This window comes from Copadichromis virginalis, linkage group LG11 (assembly GCF_057382275.1).
Source record: "Copadichromis virginalis isolate Kocher_CV1m ecotype Utaka linkage group LG11, C_Virginalis_male_GT1.1, whole genome shotgun sequence".
Taxonomy (NCBI): Eukaryota; Metazoa; Chordata; class Actinopteri; order Cichliformes; family Cichlidae; genus Copadichromis; species Copadichromis virginalis.
The window spans coordinates 7,449,109-7,465,178 of record NC_140628.1 but is presented as its reverse complement, the minus strand read 5'-3'; the positions used below and the strand labels follow the sequence as shown (position 1 = coordinate 7,465,178).

The 16,070-nt window shown below is 41.5% G+C and overlaps 1 protein-coding gene across 4 annotated transcripts in view; it reads right to left on the bottom strand.

The window, feature by feature from the left end:
- Positions 1 to 16,070, bottom strand: part of ano10a (anoctamin 10a) — a 37,280-nt gene that overhangs the window by 19,589 nt on the left and 1,621 nt on the right. For 2 of the 4 annotated variants that reach the window (XM_085472918.1, XM_085472921.1), the window contains exons 2-13: positions 11,362 to 11,417; positions 10,196 to 10,351; positions 9,920 to 10,117; positions 9,402 to 9,536; positions 7,852 to 7,971; positions 7,463 to 7,647; positions 5,935 to 6,319; positions 4,255 to 4,310; positions 4,063 to 4,137; positions 3,730 to 3,918; positions 3,447 to 3,638; positions 2,962 to 3,090 (exon numbers count right to left, since the gene is read on the bottom strand). In XM_085472918.1, the coding sequence (XP_085329044.1) occupies positions 2,962 to 3,090; positions 3,447 to 3,638; positions 3,730 to 3,918; positions 4,063 to 4,137; positions 4,255 to 4,310; positions 5,935 to 6,319; positions 7,463 to 7,647; positions 7,852 to 7,971; positions 9,402 to 9,536; positions 9,920 to 10,117; positions 10,196 to 10,331 (1,800 nt within the window). In that variant the 5' untranslated portion in view covers positions 10,332 to 10,351; positions 11,362 to 11,417. Of the gene's footprint in view, positions 1 to 2,961; positions 3,091 to 3,446; positions 3,639 to 3,729; positions 3,919 to 4,062; positions 4,138 to 4,254; positions 4,311 to 5,934; positions 6,320 to 7,462; positions 7,648 to 7,851; positions 7,972 to 9,401; positions 9,537 to 9,919; positions 10,118 to 10,195; positions 10,352 to 11,361; positions 11,418 to 12,630; positions 12,914 to 16,070 lie in introns of those variants that run through there. The other 2 variants (XM_085472919.1, XM_085472920.1) reach the window with 2 other exon arrangements.

Genomic DNA, 16,070 nt, shown 5'->3' with positions numbered 1-16,070 from the left:
GATCCTTGCAGGCCTGATGAGTTCATGGCTTCTGTTGCTAGTTTCAAGTCACACCGCATGCAACGTGATATTCATTTAGTAGATTATGGCCCCCATTACAGTCAGAAAGGGAGGATTAACCATGGTATGCTCACTGGCTAATGACTTGTGAAAGACAAGTGTTTAACTAAAGACAGCGATGGTGAAAATCTTCTGATTTTGGCTTCCCAACAAGAAAATAGCGTGTCTTATACAAGCAAATATAAAAACAGACATCAATTAAAATGATACTAAAGTGAAAACAATCTCTGTCCTTACAGCTCAGACCAGCATTTCGGACCAAAACAGATCTCATATTGCCCGATTACATCTATCCTGAAATTTACTGCCCCCCTCTGGCTGCACTTGGTAATTGTCTTTGGAAGCTAGCTTGACTATCAGCTGTTAAATCTCTCATTTTTTCTGGGAGCGTTTATGTCATGCTGACAAAGGCTGGAACTGAGAGGAGAGTAGCAGGAGTCGATGTAGGACAGTCATTCCACTTGCTATTAATTTCAATTAAATTGTCTGCAATTCAGCCAGAGGCACAGCAGGTGGCACTTGAGAGATATTTCTCTGAATACTTGAAAGGTGGGATTTCCCACGAAACCCTTCTCTAGCATTCTTTCTATCCTCCTCTTTTACCCTCATCCCTGAACTGTGGAAAGGGCAAATGGCATGTTCAGCCTCCCTGAGCATGGCTCTGATGGGGGCTTCTTCCTGTTAAAAGGGAGTTTTTCCTCCCCTCTGTTGACAAGTGCTAGTTTGCAGGGGATTAGGCAATCATTTGGGTTCGTTCTCTAATATTGCAGGGTCTGTATTTTTCATATTTCCTCATGACGTCTGTCACTGTAGGTGATACAGCACCCCAGACCAGTACAGACCATTGACCCATTTACTTTACCTTCAATGAGCATGAAAGTTGACCTCTTTGACAAACTTCACAATATTCAGCTTTTTAAGATGCTCAGTCTTTTTTTGGCCGTTTGTGTATGTGTACTGCTACACTGTTGTCAGAGATGATGAGGAACTGGAATGCAGTTGGTTCACCCACTCGTCTCACCCATCTGTAAAAGTCTCTGCATGCCATTGATGGTGCATGAGCAGTTACCTGCGAAACGACCTATTGTCATCAGTAACATCTGCACTTGGAAATTAATCCAAACACAGAGCTGTTACACCCCCTCAGTAAGTAAAGTTAACAACAAAAAAAATCAGTGAGCTGTGTCATCAGATCATGTATAATGTAGCATGTTGTCATCAGACCCATGGTTCTCAAAGCGGAATCTGTTAACACCACAGCTCCCTCACAAAGGGCTCCAGAGGGGTTTGATGATTCAATTCACTTGATTCTATTTGGATTTCCTATTTATCACCATACACTGTGGAAGAGACACATACCATCCCATTTCTCCCACTTTCAATTTCAACAGCAGACCGTAGCAGATGCATAAACTCTGACCGATCATCTTTTCCAAATGGTGACTCTTTGGACAAAAGACACATCTAGGAGGCAGATTCTGCAGCCCATGAGACAAAGCAAGGCTAAAACGATTCAATCCATCTCACACTAATAGAGAACTCCCAGCAAAAAGAAAGGTTTAAACAAACCCAGGCTTATCCTGGCAGCTGCTGCAGGAGAAATATCACCCACAAAGAACAACTTCTCTGTGAACTGCAGAGTTTTCAGCTGTGTGTGCCGACCACACGTTCAACATGCAGACGATCGATGTGACCCAGTTTCTGCCTTGGCATCAGCAGAGAGATGTTGTACAGTGAGCTACAGTACTTTAAAGAGCATTTACAGTCTCAGGCAGCAACCAGACAGTTAAAACAATCGTCCCTCAGGAGGTTGTTAAAGCAGCACAAACGTACAACTGTTTTCTTTATGAATGTCCTTAAAAAAAAATCTCCATACTGCAGCACCTCCCATTCACTACATCCTCACCTGTTTGTGCTGTTATTTTGAGCCCCCCCCCCTCCGGAGGCAGGAGGTGTGTTAGGCTGCACTGTTTGAACAGGGCACATAGAAAAGGGGAGCGGGCTGACGTTATGTTAATAAAGGTAGAATCAGGAGAAGAGGAATCTGCAGCGTGAATGCTCAAATTAACACACACACACACACACACACACACACACACACACAAGCTCAAACAATTATAGGCTGAATACGCACAGTGCAAATTTCATTTATGTGCGGACACACACACACTCTCCACTCTGCCCGTCACCCTCAGCCCTTGCTTTGGGCTGTGGCTCCATCTAGTGAACAAAAATCTGCATCTGGCACAACTACAGAACAGCGCGGTGTTAACAAGAACGCTATTAAACACTAATGTATCCAAAAATGATTATGAGATCTATAGAAAATAAAAAATACAGGAATAATGCTACAAGTCCAATTTTTGTGTTGTCTTCCTTGGTAAATTCACTGATCCTTAAATGAAAGTGAATGGCAAAATTGCCTCTATAACCATGCAAAAAGAATGACTGCACAGTTATCACTATATCTAACTAACTACATATAATTATAACCTATCAGAATGGAGAATACAGTTTTTTCAAAACAGGCGTATTATACTCGTATTATATACTATATTATATCACAAAGGAGGTATAACAAATTGCTTCCTAGCATTCCATTTAGACGTGTTTGTTCCACTCCTGGCAAAACATACACAGCGGCATGGCTCTGTGAGATGCTTGTGCCATCATCAATGGAGTCATTTCTGCTATTATAAATATACCATTTACTTTCTGCCAAACCAAGTTTCAGTTGTGTCACTTTTGAAATTTCTTATACAAGACTAGTCAAGTTTTGTTTCATAACATCACAAAGTTACTCCAAAATACTACATAAATCTGACCTTTGTTTACCAGTCTGAGGTCACACATTACGTGTGTGCGTGTGTGTGCGCGCGTGTGTGTGTGTACGTAAATTACCTCAGCAGCCACTGTACACAGTATGAGCTGTGTCTCTGACTCGGGGAAGTAGGATCTGACTTGTGGAGACATGCCAATCAGTGCACAGTTGGTCACAACAGCTATCACACTCATGGCTTCAAAGGCGAGCTGCACACAGAGGTAGAAAGACAGCGACAGTTATTCGTTTCCACGAATGGAAACCATACCTGGATGCTGGGCACAGCACAGAGTCAGTCATATGTCATTTTTAATGGAGGAGCTCTGTTCAGATTAGGACAGCATGTTAAAAAAATACAATGACCTGTCCACAGAAAGCTTTAATGTTCAGAGTACCCCAATATCATTTCTGAAGGACGTCCAATATAGCAGTAAGGATGTGGAGGATATCTGTGTCCTTTGGTAGTTTATAGTTGTACAGCAATATTTGTTAAATAAAAAAACTACCAAAAATCATTCTTTTCTCATAAACATCAGCAACTGCATTCAAAACTAAATGAAAATACCTGCCAGACTCCAATGTTTGCAGCTGGGTCGGCAAAGGGTCGTTTGAACACTCGACACATCTTGAAGGCGTCAGAGTAAACCTCGGTGATGTTGTTTAACACCACAAGGACAGCAGCCAGAGGAAAGACACAGGAGAACAGACTGACATAACCAAACAGCAGGAAGAGCTCCAGGTAGTCATCAAATGTTCCCTGAGCAGGAATGAGAGCACAGACAGACACAAATTAAAGAACGTCGCAGAAGACGTCATTTGATTTCTGATTAAAGATCACATGTACTGACCAAGTATGTGCTCATGTCGGCCTCGAGCCGGACCTGCTCTACCAGCGGAAGCTCTTTCTCCTCGTACAGTCTTCTCTTCTGGATTTTGCGAATCATCTTTTTGTTGCGTCTCCTCTGCAGCCAGTAGGGCAGGAAGGCCTCCATGAACTGATTCAAGATCTGACTGGTGATCAACAAGGTCGCCAAACTCTGGAAAGAGCGCAGACACAAAGAAATATCAACAGAAACCAGGGTAGAGGGAGGTGAGAGAAACAAAAGAAAGGAACTGTAAAAACTAGAGGAGCAGAACGATGGGAAGTAGAATCAAAGAAGGAACGAAGGAGGCAGACCTACCTGTCTGAGAAGCTCCATGTCCTGCATGACAAAGGCAATGTAGAAGAGCGACGCGAAACAGTTGAAGAAGTTGAACTAAAGAAAAAAAGAGTTAGGGCAGTTATGAGAAGTGAGGTGGTGATAAGAAAGGCTGCACTCTCATCAATAAAGGGTACAGTTGGCAGAAAACTGTGGATAACTCATTTCACTCACCACCAAGACTTTGAGCACCAGGTGATTTTGATATGAAGACTCTAGCCTGTGATTTTCTAAACACACGGAAAACATGTCAGCAATAACTCATCGCAATGTTCACAGCAGAAGCTCACTGGATGAAAACCAGTCAATGACTGCCAAAAATCTGGAACTCCAGGACCTGACCAAAGCCTGACTTTTCCTGGGGTCAGCCCTTTAAAAACATTCCTTTTATTTGCCTTAAGAAGCATCTAAGTTACTTTCATGGTGTGTTTGTGTTATTATTTATCTCCAAATCTGTGAGAATGTTGAATTGAATCAGGGCCCATCAGACCTCATACTACAACATTATCCCAACGATCTAAGTTTGTGCTCACAGGGGATCACATGATTGCTGAGGTTCTCTCTAACAGTGTAGGGTTTTATCTTACAATATGTGTTTGGTTGGTTTATCCTATTGATGGCTTCACTTCTATTTACTGAGAGCTGTACTGTATTGTGTTGCTGTCACAAATAAAAAGTTCCTGTGAACAGTGATTGAATGATACAATGGATAAAACTCTAAACCTTTTGATCTCCATTCCAAAAGATTTAATGCAGTTTCTTCGCTAAACGATTTGAAATACACAATTAAAGTCTGTACTTTTATCGATCATCCATCATTAGCTTTTCATTTATTTAATTAAATCAGGTACACAAACTGATTTACTAATGCAACATGCATTTTACTGCCAATTGCGCTGAGGTTGAACGCTGGGGGGGGAGCACATCTTATTTTTGTGCTCAATATGGTGACAGTTGCTGTGCGGAGGAGGAACAAAAGTGTCGGTTACCAAGCTATCTAATTCTAAATTGGCTCAGTGACCTCAGAGATGACCTGGACCTGGATGACCGGCAACAAAACGTCTTACAACACTTTAGCTTTTGGTGTCTTGAACATGCTGTGGCTTCTGTGTCAAGAATTTCGCAGCCTGCACTGTGGGGTTCAAAGTGAAATGGCTGAAGAACAAAGAGAACAGATGGATAATGATGTTAACTTTGGACCCTGTCCTGAAAGTAATCAGACCTCAGATGGACATCAAAGCATGGGAAGTCTGAACAGCAGTCCATTTTTAATTTTGATGTTTTGAATTGGTTTCATAGTTTGAAGGTGCTGTTTGCTTTTGTTCTGGTCAATTCATTTACATTCATCAACTTTAAAAACATATATTTCCTTAATAAAGTTTTTATTACACTCAAATGAAATCGTTCTAATTTCAGCAATATGAACAGTGCAGATAGTTTTCACCGTGATCTCATGAGCTGTGCTCTTAAACACATAACTGTTTTTTCATTCATCTGCATGATAGTACCTAAGATGGAGATCACACACACACACACACACACACACACACACACACACACACACACACACACACACACGATTATTGTAGGGTCTTGAGCGTATAATAAAAAATTATTTGGCCTTAAGTCTACCCAATGAGACAAAATGGTGCACACTTAAAGGCAAATCAAGGGACTGTTGAATTAAAACATTTGAATTACAGGAAAACCCTAGCTTCACGCTGCATTGTGAAAACTCATCAGCTCTGGATTCTCTTGTAATATCATCAGCAATCAAGCCCTCTAGCCAGAGCTTGTATTAATGCAAGAAACATGGTTTGGTGTGAATGCACAATAATGAAAAAGTGGACTTACCCCATTCAGTGAGGAACTCGGCAGCATATCTGTAGATGAGGTTCATCGCCTCTATGACCACAGCATAGATGATACTAGGGATGAATAGCAGAATGTGTGTCCAGAATGTGGGGTTCTCATCATAGATGGACAGAGCCCACCCCTCCATCTGGAAGTAGATCATCATGATGTAGAGGGACAGGTAGAGGCAAAGCAGGACGAAGGGCAGAGACACAAGGTAGACACGCAGGTGCCTCTTGGAGGTGGGGTAGATAGGCTCTGCACGTCCCGTCACAGGGTTGTGACCAAGCACGCCGTGAAATCCAGGCCGAGGTTCTTCAAAGGCCTTTTTTCTGCACAGTGTGCCCCAGTAGTAGGCTAGTGAGGCACTGCGTCGCTTCCATAACTGGTGGGCACAAAGGTTCAGAAAGTCAGCTGAAGCATTTTAAAATTCTGTTACGATTTTAATAAACACTTTTGGAGTTAAGACTACATTGCAAGCAGCAGAGGGTAATATTTTCCTTTACAATTAAAGGGTGAATTTTCTCTCTTGTTTAGTGTATAAAAGAATGAAAAGTTAAACCACACATCACAGTTAAACTTCTGAAGTGCTTGAAAAGATTCAATCCCTTTACATCAAAGAGCTGAAGATTCACTTCTACCGCTCCCGTTTTAACCCCTCCACCACCCCAGCATCCACCTGCAGGCTTTGGAGCATATTTACACATCACTGCCCAATTTCTATGTGTATCATATTTTTAGGATGGTGAGCATTGTGCCTCCACACACCAAACTATATTCTGCAGCCATCACAGATTAATAGATCAATAGGTAGAACGATATTGTTACGGCCCTGCAAAATTCGTCATGAAACGGTTATGGACTCATTTTTGGTTATGGTAATTTGACAAACCATGGGTTTGCATTTATGGGAGGGGGTGTTACGGCCCTAGCAGGGCCTCTCTCTCTCCTGAGGGTGCCTGTGTGGGCGTGTCCCACTACCTCCTGCCTGAGGTGCCACCTTTCCCTCCTGTACAGCTGACTCCCATCAGCAATTAAGGGTATTTAAGCCCAGAGCAGGGTGAGCTCTGGGCCAGAGTGCCATTTTGTGTGGGTACAGCTAGTGAGCTGAGTGTTTGCGGTAGTTTCCAGCTAGTGAGCTGTGTAGTGTGTTGTCCAGCTAGTGAGCTGTGTAGTGTGGTGTCCAGCTAGTGAGCTGTGTAGTGTGGTGTCCAGCTAGTGAGCTGTGTAGTGTGGTGTCCAGCTAGTGAGCTGTGTAGTGTGGTGTCCAGCTAGTGAGCTGCGCTTTCCTTTTGACATTTTGCATTACTGACCAATGCCTGAGTTTTGTTTGTGTTACTTTTATGGTGATAGCGGCTTGTCCGTCTCTTTTAGTTGAATTACTTCAATAAAACTGTTTTATTTAACTGTTTCGCCTCCTTGACTCCTTTTTCTGACCCGGTCACTTTTGTTGCTTCCCCCTTAACGCCTAGACCCCCCAGGGGAACGTAACAGATATCATACTGCATACTGTTTCATGTCTTCTTACCTCCAAGATAACAGTGCACCAGATCAAGTTGAAGACAGCAAAGACTACATATTTGTCATAGTCCTCCCAGTCAAACAGATAGTAAGGCACCCCAATGAGGGCCATAGGCACCAGCGCAAAGGTGAAGTACTCCAGGAAGCCAAAGTAGAGAGCCTGGCCCTCACCATAGTAGTGTCTGATGTCGTCTGGGGATAGAGATGAAAGAGTCAGTAGTGATCAGGAGCACTGACAGTGCATCGCTCCAATTACAGTCTGGGGACATATTAGAAATGCAGATGTACAGAGACCTCTTTTGCAAGTGTGCATACTCCATAACGTGGACTGTTCGTTTTAATCACACAATGTATTCAAGAGTGACCATGAAAAATAATGGCACAAGATGCACTTACCCAGAGGCTGAAGCGACACCTTCACTTTTTTATACCAGGAAAAAGAAAGCCTCTTGAGTTCTTCGTTTTCATGCAGAGGAAACATCTGGATTAAGATCCCTTTGGAGAGCAGTCTGCGAACTAAGATGCAAGTAAAGAAAACAACAAAAAAAGAGCATGTTACTTTCTGTCTCACCCCCCACTCTAGTCATGTACAGTGATGATAAAACAGGAAGTTTTTACTCAAACTTGTGAATTATTTGGAAGATATTCCACATGAAAACCTTCTGGCTGCATTTCCATCCTTCTCTTGAGTTTTTCTGAACTCACTTTCCCAACTAAATAAACATGCATTTCATTTTGTAAAACAAGGGCAGGCTAACAATAGCTGGGAGCCGGCCCATTCCACACAATACAATAATGACTATAGCAATAATTACTATTGTCCAATATGCAGCAGCTAAATACGAGCACATGAAAGCGCTATCATTTCATCTGCCATTTTTTGAGTGCATCATTTGTCAAAAAATAATTACATTCTATTTTAACACGATTTGTCAAACACAGGCGTTGAATAGAGGCACCCTATCTTCACTGCAAGTTCATTGGTTCCTTATCTCACTTTGGGACTATTTTACTGCATTTGCATATTTATTGTTTCCATACTGAAGACAGACGAAGGGAGGGGGTTGCAGAGATAGCGGGGTGGAAGGAGGACACAGTCTGTGTTCAGTCTACAATCTGCTACCGTTACTACTACAGGAATCTCTAAATCAAACCGCAAGCAAGTGTGGATGAACCGCAGGAGAGGCTCAAACAGTCAAATCTTGTCACAAGCTGAAACTGAGAAAAAAAATAGGAGTGAAATTATCTAATCTGTGTATCAGCTAATAAAAACATACTCTGCTGTGGCTAATGTTGTTATAAACAGGTTCTAACAAATGTCTTTCTGATAGTTTTATGATTAAATGCCGAGTGTATACTTAACTAAGGTTGAGGAGTGATAAATCATTTAGCCCCGACTAAACCACGATTTACACAATGTGTTCTCTTTGTGCATCAAAATGAAAACAGTCAAGTCTCTAAGATGAGAAGCTGGACCTGTATTCCTATGCAAATGAAATGACTGATCAATTATCAAAATGTTTATCTGTAAGCGACAGAATGAAAAACAGTTTAGGGGAAGAGGACAAGCATAAAATTGGCCACAGCTTCAAAACCCTGTATGATAATACACTGCCATGTTTTACTCACATCACCTGTGTATGGTTTTACTTCTGAGGTTGATCAGTTTCCCAGTTTTATTCTGGGATGTCTGCACATCCTAATTTAGTACAGTTTCCTGGAATTTCAGCTGTTAAATTCAGCAGTGCTATGAAGTACCGGCAATCTGTCCAGCATGCACCCTGCCCACCTTCAGCTGCATAAGCAACAAAGAATATGTATGCATGCAAGAAGGAACTAGATGAGACCATTTTCTTTTGTCTTCCTGTGAGTGAAATACACAACATCAGCAAACTGATCACTGCAAAGCTCATTTGAAACAGATTGAGACATGAACACAGACTCACTGATAGATTTCCCAGGGTAGAGCTTGGCATGACTGTATCCTGGAACATTAGTCTCCTCTTTGGCTCGCAGCGTGTCCAGCTCATGCTTGATAACATACTGACACTCAGCCATACTGAGGAAGCCGTCTCCATCCCCTGAAGAGATGGAACAGAAACACAGTGCCATTCACCACAAAGGCATGTTTTCACAGGCTGTTACAGTGACGCCACTTATTTCAGACAGAGTATGTGAGCGGTGATGAGACTCAGGGGCAGTGATCAGATTGATTTGTGTTGAAGAAGAATCAAATGATGCATTAAATTCTCCTTATTTATGCAATTCTGCACAGAGCTGACTTAACAAGGAGGCTGACAAATATGGTAGTGATACGAGTTACCTCTGTTACTGTTTAAGGTTTCTGAAAACCAGCTAACACAAAGAAAGCCTGGCTGTGTTAAACTGCAAGGCTGCAAGTTAACAATAACAATAAGATGCTAGTCTAAAGCATACATTTTCACAAACTAAACAGTAGACTTGCCTTTAAAATCTTTGAAGTTGTGTTTGCTGGCAAAAGTGAAGGCTCTCATGGACCCGTCAGTACACTCCTTAAAGAGCCCCAGATCTTCTGCACCACAGAGCAGCCTCTGCATGGAGGCCCCCACCAAAAACATGTTGGGGTTTTCCTTCTCTTCCACCCCGATTCCAGGTCCCAACTGCTCCACCAGCAGCTCAGCACCTGGAAGAAATTACAGGATGAATAATACCACGTCAAACAAGGGAAGATGATTCGAGGGGCGCAGACGATCTTCCACACCTCCATTCTGTTGCCGGTCTCTTATCCTGCTCAGCAACCAGGCAATGGCCTCCTCCTTGGTGTCTGAGGCCAGCTCCAGCACCACCAGAGGAGCAAACCTGGAGCCACTGCTGTCTACTGACGACTCCTGCAGCATCGTCCCTCCTCCCAGGAAACCTGCATAACAGAAACGTCCTTATTTCCTTGAGTCCCAAGTGTGAAATACAGCACAGACTGCTGTAGAACAAGCTTTGCTTTGAACAACCAACAGTAATTATTGGTATTGCCAATAAACGGAAACACTGCTATCTGCTAGAAAGGCCTGTTTGTCACTATCATCTTCAATTTCAGTGTACTGCAAGGCCGACAGGGCAAGCTGAGCTCGTGCTAGGCCTAATCATCAGAAGTTTCTGTATTTCTACAATTCTGGGAGCTGGAGCCTATCACAGCTGTCATAGGGCGAGAGGCAGGGTACACCTTGGACAGGTCGCCAGTCTGTCACAAAGTTAGCTTATAGACGCAGACAGCTATACACACCCACATTCTCTTGTAATATTATAGAAAAAAACCTATATAGTAATATAGATGAAATAAAATTTCCCATTAACATCATGTATGCCATTGTACATGATGACAATTTTTCTTTAGGGACTCGCAGTAGAAGTACTTTGCTATTTTTCTTTCTTAAGTCAAGTCTGGATACAATAACAAAGTCTGTTCTTGTTTTCTTGGGCTCCCTGTCTCATCCTATTCACAGACTCCTAGAGTTCCTGCTGTGCTGTACAACAAATTCAAAATGTCTTTACATGACTAATGTAGTGTGTGAAATGACATCTTGGCCCAAAGCAGGTAAAGAAATGACAGATAAAGTCACAATGTTCATTGAACAGGTTTACACAAGGTGTGTCAAAGCTACCCCTCCTTAGTCTGAACACGGACCTCCCTGCAGTAAAATCAACTAATCATACGTGGTGGAATCTGTACTGTGGGTCTGCTGCAGATCAGCTCATGTATGACCTGTAAGGAGAGACAGACCCAGAGTACAGACAGAAACAGCTGAGACTGCTGTACCCAGAAAGGGAGGAGCATGTGTGTTAAAGAAAGCCCTGACATGCTGACTGCTACTCCTTCCGTACTTGTGTGTGTGTGTTGTGTGTGTGTGTCGTTCGGGCCAGCACAACACTCACCCAAATCTGTGTATGAAGCGGCAGTGTTCCAGGCTCGGGCCGGGAACCGTGATCATCTATTGTGAACAGTAAGAAAAGAGAAGAGCGTGTGGTGTTGTAAGCGTGCTGCACCCGGTGTTCCACGTCACAGAGTAGCACTGACAGCTGTCACACCCACATCTGCCCCACTCCCCCTGTAGGGAACTTTAACACGGATCAGCGTTTTTTGTTTGTTTGTTTTTTACTGAATCTAATTTCTGAGCTCTCTGTGGTGGTCCTCAAAATAAATAAATAAATCGGTAGTTTTTAAAACTGACATTTTTGAAAATTTATTTTGCAGTCAACTTGTAACACTATCACTTCCTGTAAAAGAGTTGGGAAAGGTTGAAGAGTTTATTTTATGAAGCACGTTGAGGTTACTGCTGTGATTTCACGCTTTATGAATAAAGCTGAAGGAAACTGAATAATGTCCTGACACATTTCATCTAAACCAAATAAAAGATGGACACAGCCACGTGACATCGCATCCTCAAGTGACCCGACTACAGGAAAGGGTGGAGTGCTAAGCTATCTGGTATTAGCAAGCTGCATTTGTAAAGTGAGGAGCACAGGTTCTCATGTCAGCTAATTAGTGCTGAGTAACAGACTGATGAAAGTTAAAGTAAAAGTGAAGCACGAACATGTCTCTCACACACAAAATAACCCATAATATTAATCAAATAATCCATTAAAATTGCTCCGATACGCACAACCACAGGCGAAGAAGAGGCCTAGCTCCGCCTACCCGTGTCCCAAACACCTGTCAGTCACAGCAGCCACACCTCTAACTGTATTTATCATCTAGGCAGATGAGTTATCAAAGACTAAGTATTGTTTCCAGTGCTGTCAGGCGTTTTAACATGGAAGTGTATGGAGACTGACTCAACGTCCAAATTAGATTTTCTTATTTATTATGTACAAATGTTAGCCTGGTGGCAGTGTTGGAGCACATGTGAGAGTAACAATGAGAGTGAGAGTACTAAAATTCAATATGATTCATGCTCTGAGCGCCACACATATTCAAATTTTTATTAAAGAGTATGTAGCGCTGATGGTCAGAAGCCCTGAAATATCATCTACAACAGGGTTCAATTAAAATGCGCAGTTCAGTTAGAGGAAATTATTGACTGTGATAATCCTCCTTTCTGCCACTTAGAATGACTAAAATTTACAAAGTGGACTTAATGTTTTATTCAATATTACCCAAAATTAGTGACTAGGCCCATAAAGTTATAAAAAAAAAAAAACAACCTGTTGACCAATGCTAGGGGTGAGCGCTGCGTTCCTATCCGTTGTTAAGCGATGACGTGACCAATCCTACTTCCGGGCCTAAAGTAGTCTGCGTTTAATATGGCTTTTGTGTTGTTAACATATTTAATGTCTTGTATTTTCTTCTATTTAATCTCAAAAAGCTCCTAAAACAGTCAGTGATCACTGTTGACCTCCCTCAGCTTTTATTACCGCTAATCATTTATTTAAGCTCAGTTTTTAAAACCTTAGGATGTAACTACAGCCCAGCCCATGCAGCAGTATATGAATGACTAACCTCGTATTGTGGATGGATTATCTCAGTTGTTCTCCTGGCTGAAGTTTGGTCCTTTTACAGCATCCTGCCATGCGATTACATTTGTTCCTGACCACCAAGAACACTCACGTTAACTTTTATCGAGTGGAAAAAGGTTAGCTTGTTTATGTTATGCTAACATAGCTGTGTCGCTAGCGATCACGTAGCACATCATTATATACCAGCTAGCCAAACTTCAGTAACCCTACAAACGTCACTGCTGTTTAGTTTTCTGTCTTCATTTATGTTGGAAGTGATAACAGAGCTGTACGTTTTAATTTGTTTCCAAAACTCCGCAGTCAGGACATGCTATGTTGTATTTAGATAGAAGCTAGCGAGCTAACTTCCTGCTAACTTCTTTTTTTTTTTTTTTCTTCCTGCTAACTTCTAATGTTAAATGTCATAAATTCCGTTTTCATGGATGCCTGGATGTTAAACTCAATTGTTACACCTGGTAGAGCAGAACGCTGATCATTTTATTAAAGATGGAAGACTTTAGACAGCTTTTCAACTCCCAGTAATGCCATAGTGATCGTTTGATATATGGACCTGCAGCGGAGTTTAGGCCCAGACACGGCTAGTGACGTCAGACTTAACAACCGCATTTCTACAGCAATGAGAGGCACACAGGTATCGACCTCTAGTGCCCATTAAAAAGAATTACAGTATAGGATATTTCCACAGACCCAGAAGCTATGTCCACCTTTTATACAGTTTATGGGTATCTGAACCATATGTCGTAAAAAATAAAAAATAAATAATAAGTTGGATTGTGGAAGTTGGATGTGGTGACTGTGATATCAGCCATATCAGTTTGCTCTTGGAAGTCCCAGCTGAAGGTTAAACTTCACTATGATTTCAGATGGGTTTTTACCTTATTAAGATATTTTTTACTGTCTACTCTACTGCTGTATGTACTGTGTGCACACACACACGCAGTCCTACCAATGCTGTCACACTATTTGAATGATTTGATAGAACAAAGGGATGTAAGAATGAAGTAGGGCTGGGCAATATAGCCTAAAATCCATATCGCGATATAATTTGAAGCACGTGTGGTAACGATATATACCGCGATATATTCTTTTCTTCTGTATAATGTATTTTACACACTATAAAGGCACACTTAAAATCCTTTAATTTTCTCAAAAATCGCGAGTGTGCCTTATGTATGAATTCTGGTTGTGCTTCCTGACCACGAACCGATTTGGGCGTGCAGAAATCTGTTAAAAATGTTTTAGTACAACTTTGGTAAGCCGCACTGCTTGATGGATTGTCAAGAGCATTACGGCTGCCGTAGTGAGGAGCTTCCATGAAAACAGAATTTATTAAATATAACGGAGTTAGAAGTTAACAGGAAGTTAGGTCGCTAGTTTCCACCTAAACATGACACACCATGTTCTGACTGAGATTTCTGAAACTAATTAAAACGTACAGCTCTGCTGCCACTTCCAACATAAATGAAGACAGAAAACTAAACAGCAGTGGTGTTTGCAGGGTTACTGAAATTGGACTACCTGGTATATAATGTTGTGCTACGTGATTGCTAGCGACACAGCTATGTTAGCATAACATTAGCACAGTGAAGCTGGAGGCTGAACGCCAACTTTTTTCCCACTCGATAAAAGTTAACGTGAGGGATTCTGTATGAACAAATGCAATCGCATAGCAGGATGCTATACACGGGCCAGACTTCAGTCAGGAGAACAACTAAGATTATTCATCCACCATACAAGGTTAGTTATTAATATACTGCAACAACATGGGAATAGAGCAGCTGGAGCGAATTCAACATTAATCAATCAATGTTACGGAAGTGGAGGAAGCGCAGTTTTTGGCTTTCCCGATATTTCAAACGTGCTTCATCTCTTTGCTATTACTGTCCCCCGGCATAATTTGCAGATGATAATGGTTGTAGCCGCTGCGATGCTTTCGACCAAAACAGGCGCTATCACGATAGAGCGATCTCTATCGTTGGCCAAATTTATATCGTTTCTATCGTATATCGTTTATATCGCCCACCCCTAGAACGAAGCACATATACATACTAACAATGTTAAATATAACCAAATTTACAGTGATCAGAACAGGTACCCTAACCACATGCTATGTTATTTTTAGCCTATGTATTGTCTCCAGAGGTTCAAGTATTACCAGTTTTACAGGTAACAGTTGAACTTTCCACTGATCTCTCACGCTTCCAGTTTTGTTAAAAAGAAAAACAGCCTTTGTATATTTCATTAATATAGCTCTATGTGTGTGTGTGTGTGTGTGTGCGCGCGCGCGTGCGCGTGTGTGTGTGTGTGATCGATCACATAAATTCCACTAACCTGGCCCACGCCTGTGCAGCTTTAAGTGACAACACCTGTGTGGGTGTGCGGAGTCTTTAATGAGTGTGGTTTAAAACTCAAATCCCATAGCTTGTTGAGTTGACTTTGGATATCTTTCTGTTAGGGATTATAATCAGTAACTGTTTTCACTTTATAATCCAGTTAACTTGTAATGAAGGTAACAGGATTATTTCTGTTATTTATTTTACACCGAACACTGAAACATTTTCTGCAGTTACACAACAAATCTTCATGCTTCATCCTGACGGTGTCAGATTTTGGGGAAAAAAAATGGCAACTATCTTAGTATTTTAAACAACTTTCCTTAGGGTGAGTAAATATATATGTATGTGTGAATGTAACATACAGCTTTACATTTCACATTATGTAGCTTCTTTGTTCTCATGTGTTTTAATTAGGAGTTCATAAACAGCAATCGCTATGCTATGACTGCAAGAATCTGTTATAGTTCTGTAGTCTTGCTCCCACTTTTATTTGAATACTGGTGTCTGTCAGGAAGATTACACAAAAATCAAAAAAAAAAAAAAAAAGAAAAGAAAAGAAATTGGTCAACATGTTGAAGAGATTAAACAAAGTTATAACATATAGGAGGAGGAGGATTCAGGGATAACAGGGATCACCCCTGATGGCCATTAGAAAAAAATGCAGGTTTACCCCGGACCTAAATATATACGTTTAGAGAAATTACGGGAAAATTAACAACTCCAGTACTGTGCAAAAGTCTTGATTCACCCCTGATTTCTTTGTATTTTGGTTACAAATGCCCAGAGTTTGTT